Here is a 9,142-nt window from a genome sequence, read left to right on the forward strand (position 1 = left end):
CAGCTTTTTCTTGAAATCGGAGACTGTTCCAATTTCCTAGCACGATAGCTGTTCCTCGGTCTCAGTCCATTCAGTCAAGCCAGAAGGCAAACCGGTGTAACTCGGGCATAGCTGTTCACGAAAGGTGGCATGGGCGCTTGCTTGTTTGGTGTGTTTGGAACCGGGTTGTTTAAAGCTACCCTTTCTTGAAGAAAGAGAACCTGGGCCCAGGTCTTGGTGTATTTTGACATGATTCTCAATACGCTATCTAAACTAGGAAAGTCAGTAAGGAAAGGTGGGACAAAGAAAGCTCTACTTCGGGTAGCTGGGTGCATCAACCTCTCCTCGGTTCTATGTAAACCCCCTCTTCACCCCCACCCCCTAAAGTAGTAAAGTAAAGAAGGGCTCTTTGGGGTCTAATTTTCTTTCTATCTGACAGGAGAGGCGAACGAGATAGGGAGGAAGGCGAATGAGATTTTGTTATATATCTCAAATACATGTGAATCACACTAATATATATGGTGTGATTTGCATATATTTGGTATACCAAATACATAAGAGAGTGGCAAGCGAGATGGGAGAGAGGCAAGGAAGACGAGCAAGATTTGTTATGTACCCTAGATACATGTGAATCCATTTGGATACAATGTATCTAGAACAAATTTCACTGATGTATCCTGAAATAAATGTATTCGGGCGTATCTAGACGCACCAAAATCCGGTAATATACATAACATGTGATGCAGAAAAAGAATCTCGAACTCTTTCTAGAAGTCAATTCAATCAACTTCTATTGTTGCATGTAACACCTAATAATGAATCAGATACCTGAGAAAGTCAGCATCCAACTATGTGATGCAGAAAAGGACCAAGAATTTGATCAACTTGGATCAAAACCAGTATTATATGGCTGAACCAAGACCATCATTATATTGTATTCCAAAACCATTGAATCCACAATTCTTTGACACCATAATCTTTCGTTATCCACAACTTATAAGTGCATAACCCATTGATTTAATTTTTTGAAAAATCCGAACCAACCCAACTTATGTACACCTTTAGTTGTGAATGAAGGAAGTTTTTGGAGAAAAAACAACTAACGTTTAAAAAATAAAAATAAAAAGCTCTTGAGCAACCACCAAACGCTTAAATAACTTAGCCCAATGAGAGATTAAAAAATAAACTGTGGCTTACTGCATAAATGTCACTCCAGTTTTCATCAACCCAATCAAATGACTCATTCATGTGCCAAAGATAAAACATACAAAATGAGAAATCAACTACTCCATCTGCTGTCAAAATTGGTGAACAAAACTACATTTATGAGTACATAATACCAGTAATAATTACTAAATCAACGACGAAACAAAAGGCATTCTGCTGATATCCAATCATCTGTTTGCTCAGACGTTAACCTCTTAATAATCACGTCAGACGTCTATGGTATAAAAATGCCCAGAGGCTGCTCGTGATCATCGATTAGCACCTAAGGGAAGAGTGGAGCTTCTGTTAACATCAAGGTGCCAATTAAAAGAGGTAAGCAAGGATCACGGATGCACAACCTGTTCTGGTTAATCATCCAAGTAATAATAAGATCCAGCTGACTTCTGCTCCCTATCCTTGGTTGATTCCAGTTTGTTGATCCTTGGACGGAAATTAGTTGGGTCCCTTCGAAATGTAATGTTCAGATGCTGCACACAATTTGGATAGCACACACATCAATAAGAACACGAATCCAATCAACATATCAGATCAGAATATAAAAGCTAGTGCAGGAGTCTAAACAGCATTTGTTTTGATTGAGAAAATATGTGCTACACGAAGAGATGAATCTTGGAGTAATGAATATGTTAGTAAGAGAACTTTTTAAGTAATGACGCAAGATATATGCAGAAGGCTTACTGATAAAAATAAGTTCATTCCAGTCAACAGTGATTGAGGTGCATTTGCATTACAATCTATGGAAGGCGTCCCCTCATATACAATGACTCTATCTGCCAGGTAAGTTGCCATTATAAAGTCATGCTCTACAACAAATGCAGTCTTCTTTGCGTGAAGAATGAATCTCTTGATGACTTTAGAAGCTACAATACGTTGCTCAGAATCAAGATAGGCACTTGGCTCATCGATCAGATATATATCAGCGGGCTGCACGGAGTTAAGTGAGTAAGTTAGGTTACAATTTATAAATACACCACTAGAGTAAAGATGAGTGCAATAGTCTTCATATGATGCCATTGCAGACAAACTTTGCTCTTCATCTACACTTCACTATAAATAGTACCCCTATCTAAATGGCTTTAGAGTACCGTGATAAAACATAATTTTTTGCAACATGTTTATAACTGTGCAGTAAGAAACACAGATTTTCAATGATATTATAGCACATGGTTAGACTTATTTATAAATAACAAAATGGAGGCAGAGAAGCAGCAAGATGCAATACGGATATTAACTACCCAACGCAACCCACGATGCAAATAGAAATTTCTAGCTGGTTTTGTCGATTAACTTGGCAAAACCCTCAACATGACACCCTACACTAGGGAAGAAATAAAAACAACCTAAAAAAAAATGTTAGAACATCAAACAAACAGATGGAGAGACCATTTGCATTGTTGGATCAGATACCTTTACATTGCAATAAGAGCTAACTTGAGGAAATTTCATTAATAGAGTACCAAGAAGGTACTGCAAAATACAGAAAAACACATTGACAAGGCTGTTACAGCTCCACCTCTAATATATCCAAAAAATCCAAATTAGGATAGCTAACATTTGCAAGGCCATTCCGCAAAAGTAGGATACAATAAAGTAAAATAAAGAGAAGGAAAAAAAAAAAGAAATACTAACGGAAAAAGAGGCCCAGTATCTGTCATAGAGAGCCAAAAAAGGAAAAAGAAGGCAGACTACTGCAATTTTGTACTTGGTGTACAGAACATTGTATACAAAATGTTGAACAGTTGGTAGATCTGTTAGGATTACTATAACTACTTTCTTGTTTTAGCTTGTTGCCACCTTTTTTGAGGTCTCCCCGCATACCTTAATGCTGAGGAATACAACATTACCAGTTTTTCAAAAAAAAGAAAAGAAAGACTATGTTTGATTGGACCAAGACATCTACCAGATTAATGTACAAAACAGCCAAAGCAGCAGTTCTACAGAATGGGAGAAAATTACCTTTCCAAGGCACAGGGCTAAGGCAACTCTTTGCAACTCACCACCAGAAAGATTCACAACTTCTTGGTCCATCAATTGCTCAATTTGGAGAGGCTTCATCACATCTGAACAAAACTGGGGGTGTTGATAAGAATCACGTATTTTTTGATGTAGCAAATGCCTCACGGTGGATTGAAATTTTGGACTAATTTTCTGGGGCTTGTATGAAACATTGAACTCTGGTATGTCAATATCAGATCCTTCCACCACGTCAGGCTTTAATAGACCAGCCTGCAGTATACAGAAACACAAGTGGAAGAGTCATTGTAACACAGAAGACTGTAAACAGCAGCAATTTCAGACATGACATATTTGTGAAACAAACATACCAGCATGCGAATGAAGGTAGTCTTCCCAGTCCCATTCTCACCAAGCATCACAACAATCTGTGAATCAGTAAATTCACCCTCGGCAACCTTAAGCTTGAAATTACCCTGAGTCTTTGTCATGGTTGGATATCTGTAACGTGCATATGATTCAATTTCCTCAGCAGCCTCTTGTGGGGTCTCAGCAACCTAAGAAAATGTTATAGTTCAGATAATATTTTTGCCATGACATGTGGGTAATACAAAAATCTGAGTCCTACCTTAAAAGTAAGAGACTCGTCACGGAAACGTAGATTTTCTGTAGGCACAAACCCAGCCAAAAATATATTAATTCCTTCCCTAACTGAGAAGGGTAGGGTCACAACTCCGTATGCACCAGGCTTCCCATATAAGCAGCAAATGAAATCCGACAAATAATCAAGCACGCTAAGATCATGCTCCACAACGATGACATAGCTGAAACATTGAAGATCATTTCAGTATGTGGACTAATAAATAAAATTCTTGATTGTTGAAAAGTCAGAAGAGAATGGACTAGAACCTATTTGGTCGAAGCAAGGATCTGACAACTTGGGCAGCTTTAAGCCTCTGCTTCACATCAAGGTAACTTGAAGGCTCATCAAACATGTATATCTCTGCATTTTGTATTGCAACAACAGCAATAGCAAACCTCTGAAGCTCTCCACCAGATAGATCACCTACATTACGATCCAAAACCTGATTCAGCTCTAGATCAAAACAGAGTTTTTCCTTCACGTCTCTCTCATCTTTTTGGTCAAGCACTTGTCCGACGTTTCCTTGAACTGCCTTTGGAATATGGTCAACATACTGAGGCTTGATAATTGCCTGTTTGAAGAAAGGTTCAAATTACAAATGAGTAAAATACTACATGGTCAAGAGCAAAGGTGATTAGACGCAACAAATAACGAGGTAAAGAAAAAAATACATCTTTTTTTAAAAAATAAGGTAACTAGTAAGAAAAAAAAAATATCTTGTTGTAGAATGGGGTGATGAATTTTAAAATTTAAGTTGCTCAACAATTCTTTGAATGATGCATTCAATCATTATCTTGGAGCAGTTGAGCATCCTTAATTACTCGGAACGGCAATGGCCTACTGAATATTTTATTCAGATGTAGCGGGTGGTCTTGCTGCTCCTAGTAGAAAAAAGGATATGCCAGAAAATTCTACACAAGTTACGGACACTGCCGTACTACAATCGAAACAATGGAAAATCATAAAAGGTATAGTTACAACATAGAGTTAGGTGAATAACTAGTAATGATTTGACCAATCACAATGGTACAGAAAAAGAAAAACCTTTTCTGGAGAGTTACAATGCCCTCCCAGTCAGACAACTAAATCCATTGTGCTGTAAATGTTTTGTTTATTCAAACATTACGCTGGTACCCCCCGATTAAAAGGAGCAAGAGGCATTATGTATATCCAAAGGTGAGTGATACACACAAAGAAACCAACTCAAAAGACGGGACATTTAGGAGAGCTGAAACACTTAATCAGAAGTCACCTTTAAGTTATCTTCCAGAATGCGAGTGAAGTAGTTCTGCAATTCGGATCCTCGAAAGTGAGTCAAGATTTCTTGCCAATCAGGAGGGTTCTGCCACAGAAGGATTAAAGAAAGCATAAGCAAGTTGTATGGACATGAATTGACTAGTGATGGCAAAAGAGTAGTACCGTGAAGCGCCCCAAGTTTGGTTTCAATTTTCCAGCCAAAACTTTTAGGGCAGTTGACTTTCCAATTCCATTTGTGCCAACCAGACCAAGAACCTGTCCTGGCCTAGGGACAGGTAACCTGCAACAATGTTTCAAGAAATAACTTTATAAACAGATATTTGATTAGCAAAAGACTTCTCAAGAAGAGCTGCAGCTTAAACAGACCTGTGCAATTTGAAAGTGTTGGGACCATAACGATGGGTTGTATCCTTATCTAGATCTTTTGGCAGATTGATGATCTGAATTGCCTCAAATGGGCATTTCTGTATTAACAAATAAAATATCAGTCAGCCAGCATAATGATCAATCTGCAGCAAAATGTATCCCCACATTTGCGATATATACAAACCTTTACACAAATACCACATCCAATACACAGCTCTTCTGAGATGAAAGCAATCTTCGAGCCTACAGTGACCTCTATACATAACTTACCTGCAAAACGAAAGCTTAATTGACTGAAGAAGACATATCTTAACATTACCATATAATGAAAATACGCAAACATATTTCCCTGATATACGAAGTAATACTACCATCAGTTATACATACTCCATAAATTGATTATTTGATTTGTCAGTCAATCAACTACACCTCGATCCCAAGGATTGAAACACAACTACATCTCAGTCCTAAATAGGGGTCGACTACATGAGACTTCCGCAACCCCACTCCACTTGGACCCATTTCATTCAAATTCTAGATAACTTTCCGTAATCAGAAGTTCTCTTATCTTACACGCATCCCTAAATGATGTACACGTATTTAATTCAACTAAAAAGAACCTAGTGTAAATGTAAGAACAAGGACTAAACCTTGATCCCTATAAGTTGTGGTATAATCTAAACGGACACATGCTTCCTCTGTTCTATTCTTCAACAAAACACATTGATTCAGAGAGCCTCGCCCCCTATTAATACTTCAATTATCAAGAAAGAATGAATTAAATGAAGAAATAAAGAACAGTTTACCACCCAACATAATAGTCTATTTTTTCTCTGTTACAACAATAATGAATAGATGGTGAACAGTAGGTTCATTTGGAATTTCGCCCATATAGCCATGGTTGATCTTGTGCATACCTATAAAGACCTGATACACCAAAATTCTTACTCCTGTTTTTCCTGAGACCTAATATTTCTGCTACTGCACATCAGGAAATGCAACCCCTTGGTTAAAAAAGCCATTTTATCCTCGTCCTCACAAACAACAAGGAGATTCCATCCGTAGCTACCTTGCCATGATGAAAACTCTACCTTGCCAAGACTTGGAAGCCACATTCTACTTTCCCTACAATGACTCCAGCACAACCTCAAAGTAACAGAGGAAGCTTTTCAGCGCCCTTGTTTCTTTTTACCTTTTTTTTCTAGGTTTATTGGTATTTAGGGGCAATTGTAATGCATGCCAATCCACAGAAAACTACATGGTAGGACATCTACTTTCTAATCATTTATAGATATAATAATAGATAGGCAAAATTCAAGAATAAAGGTTAAATAAAATACCAAAAGACCTCAAAATTCACTGAACGTATTAACAGAACTGTCCGCTCCACTAGGCTGAATTCATTATACACATAAAGCTAAAATCTATAGTCCAGACGACAATATATACTTAAAAATCAGAAATACTAGTTAAAATGTCATCAACTTCCAACACAAAACCTCTTTTTAAGCCCAATAGCTCATATCAATCATTTACTCTTTAATCATATATGCAAGGAGTAGTAAATATATCCCCTTCTTTACTCAATCATTCAAAGCTCAAAACATTAAATGGGTAAACATGTTGTCGAAAATACCAATAGACATAATACATGATACAGACAAGAGGGTTTGCTCAGATAGTATATGTCCATTATATGTTTAACTTGTGGCCGTTAAAAGGGGGGAAAAGTAGAAAGGTACATATGTATAAAAAGGATCCGACCCTCACCTAATAGCTTACATGTTGCCAATATGGCTCGAATGTGTTAATGGGTTGTTTATAATAATTGTATCACTTGATTTTGTATAGTGTAGCTACTACATCTTATTATGTAAGGCTAAAACCTCTAACCTTAAGGTTGTGCATTCGAAGTAAAACTTGGAAGTTCCTAGGGAGGGGGTTAAAAAAGACATACATGATACAACTTTAACCTATAAATTCACATAGAAAAACACAATCTTGTTATATAAATAGCCCAAAATACACAAACTAAACAAAAAAAAGACAAATTTTAGCACAAAAAAAACTGAAAATTTTCACAACAAACCAAAAACAAAGATTTGGCATAAGGAATCGAAGATTATACCAGTTTTAACAACTGGGCAGCTCTTCTTGCATTCTTGGCGGCACTTCTTCGGTTTGCACTTGTCGGCGCTAACGATGGCGATACGCGTCAATCTATCCGACATGATGTCTCTATTTCACCGATCTGAATCCCAAATCCCTAAATTTCACCCAAAAAATGAAAAAATATTGAAATTGAATGGGAAAATTGCAGATTTGTTAGAGAGAGAAAGGAAGAATTATACCCTAAGAGAGAGAAAGGAGAGGAGTGTGGGTGGCACGGCTGTAATGGACACTTCAGCCCTAACAACGCTGGGGATAGCCGCCGATATCAATACTTTATATTTTTCTTAATTTTTATTTATAATATATACTACGTAAATTACACGAACTATTTTATTAAGCTTACATATGATCATTCGGTAATATTCATATCTTCAATACATACACTACATTGTTAAGAACATTTTATCTTAAGGCAAAGCATTCCTCTGAAATCTTAAAGTGCTATATTTTTTAATTTTTATTTTTGTTATACAAAAATTATGACTCATAGAGAGATTTGAAGTATAAGAAAGAAGTCTATGAAAATCTCCATAGAAATAGTTGGTCAGAAGTAATAAAATTTGCTAAATTCCAAAAAGTTATAAAGAACAAATCAAAAAGCCTCGAACAACAACACTCCCAAGTAAAGTGGAACATCATGTCCTTACAAGAACATAATTACATAAACTCAAATGGAAGACCTTCAACTCCTTTCTTATGAACCTTCATCGATCTGGTTTTATTATAGTATGATGTATCATGTATAGGTTAAAAATGACCCTAAGATTGTTAGTATCATAAATGTTTTTCCTCATTGTCTTAGAACAGTCATTACTATTTATTTATTTTTTGATAAAAGTAACAGTTAGTCTATATTTATCCACAGGTATACTACCTCAAAAGTGTAGTTCCCCTCCAAAAGTGTTGTAGTTACATAGGCTCCTATACCTACCAAATTACAGCCAGTCTATAGTTGTGTTGATTACTTCTGAGCTATCTAAGACTTACTTGTTTACAACCAAAAATAATACAGAGCTAAACAGTTAAGCTTAAATCTTTGTATGTCACCGGCCCCAAGTTATTTGGAATTGAATCATAGTTATTGTTATGGTTATAGTATGTAGATACAAAGAATTAACACAATTATCACTCAAGCAATAGGTGGCATCTGAATGGAACTGTTCACAACTGGATATTCTAAATCAGAATTTTGACACATAACATATTAAAATCTCACAGCATAATTTTGTGAGCACTTGAACTCACAAATATCCACAAATAATAATAAAGACAACCTTACTTTCCTAGCAATCAAGAAGAAAAAGGCATGTTGCTTAACAGTTCACAATTTAATTGAAATAATCCAAAATAAAGAGTTGTTACTTCTTTATAAAATAAAACAAAAAACTTAATCGAAATAAAGAGTTATCACTACAGCAAAAATGATCTTTAACGGCAATTAATAGCTTAATTATCGCTAAATATCTATTTTTAGAGGCGATTGTTACTCTCTATAAATGTCCTTAAAATTTAGGGATAAGGGTCTGAAAAATACCTCAACTTTGG

The 9,142-nt window shown here is 36.2% G+C and overlaps 1 protein-coding gene across 2 annotated transcripts; it reads right to left on the minus strand.

The window, feature by feature from the left end:
• Nucleotides 1-1,153: 1,153 nt before the first annotated feature.
• On the minus strand, nucleotides 1,154-7,870 carry LOC102595871 (ABC transporter E family member 2). Of its 2 annotated transcripts, XM_006366898.2 has the most exons (13): nucleotides 7,777-7,870; nucleotides 7,554-7,691; nucleotides 5,610-5,695; nucleotides 5,426-5,523; nucleotides 5,222-5,339; nucleotides 5,055-5,144; nucleotides 4,069-4,373; nucleotides 3,788-3,983; nucleotides 3,531-3,716; nucleotides 3,163-3,432; nucleotides 1,885-2,130; nucleotides 1,545-1,673; nucleotides 1,154-1,468 (listed from the first exon to the last, which is right to left on the minus strand). In XM_006366898.2, the coding sequence occupies exons 2-12, from the start codon at nucleotides 7,654-7,656 to the stop codon at nucleotides 1,554-1,556; spliced, it is 1,818 nt and encodes a 605-aa protein (XP_006366960.1). In that variant the 5' UTR covers nucleotides 7,657-7,691; nucleotides 7,777-7,870; the 3' UTR covers nucleotides 1,154-1,468; nucleotides 1,545-1,553. The 2 variants fall into 2 exon arrangements, with proteins under 2 accessions (XP_006366960.1, XP_006366958.1); XM_006366896.2 differs by having other exon boundaries at nucleotides 1,154-1,673.
• Nucleotides 7,871-9,142: the final 1,272 nt, after the last annotated feature.

Source organism: Solanum tuberosum, unplaced genomic scaffold (genome assembly GCF_000226075.1).
Source record: "Solanum tuberosum cultivar DM 1-3 516 R44 unplaced genomic scaffold, SolTub_3.0 scf00669, whole genome shotgun sequence".
Lineage (NCBI taxonomy): Eukaryota > Viridiplantae > Streptophyta > Magnoliopsida > Solanales > Solanaceae > Solanum > Solanum tuberosum.

Coding starts and splice junctions, on each gene's coding strand:
- LOC102595871 (XM_006366898.2), bottom strand. CDS start 7,656: ATGTCGGATAGATTGACGCGTATCGCCATCGTTAGCGCCGACAAGTGC. Junction 4,374..5,054: donor TTCTGGAAGATAACTTAAAG/GTGACTTCTGAT, acceptor TTCTTCAAACAG/GCAATTATCAAGCCTCAGTA. Junction 1,674..1,884: donor GAATGAACTTATTTTTATCA/GTAAGCCTTCTG, acceptor AATTGTGTGCAG/CATCTGAACATTACATTTCG.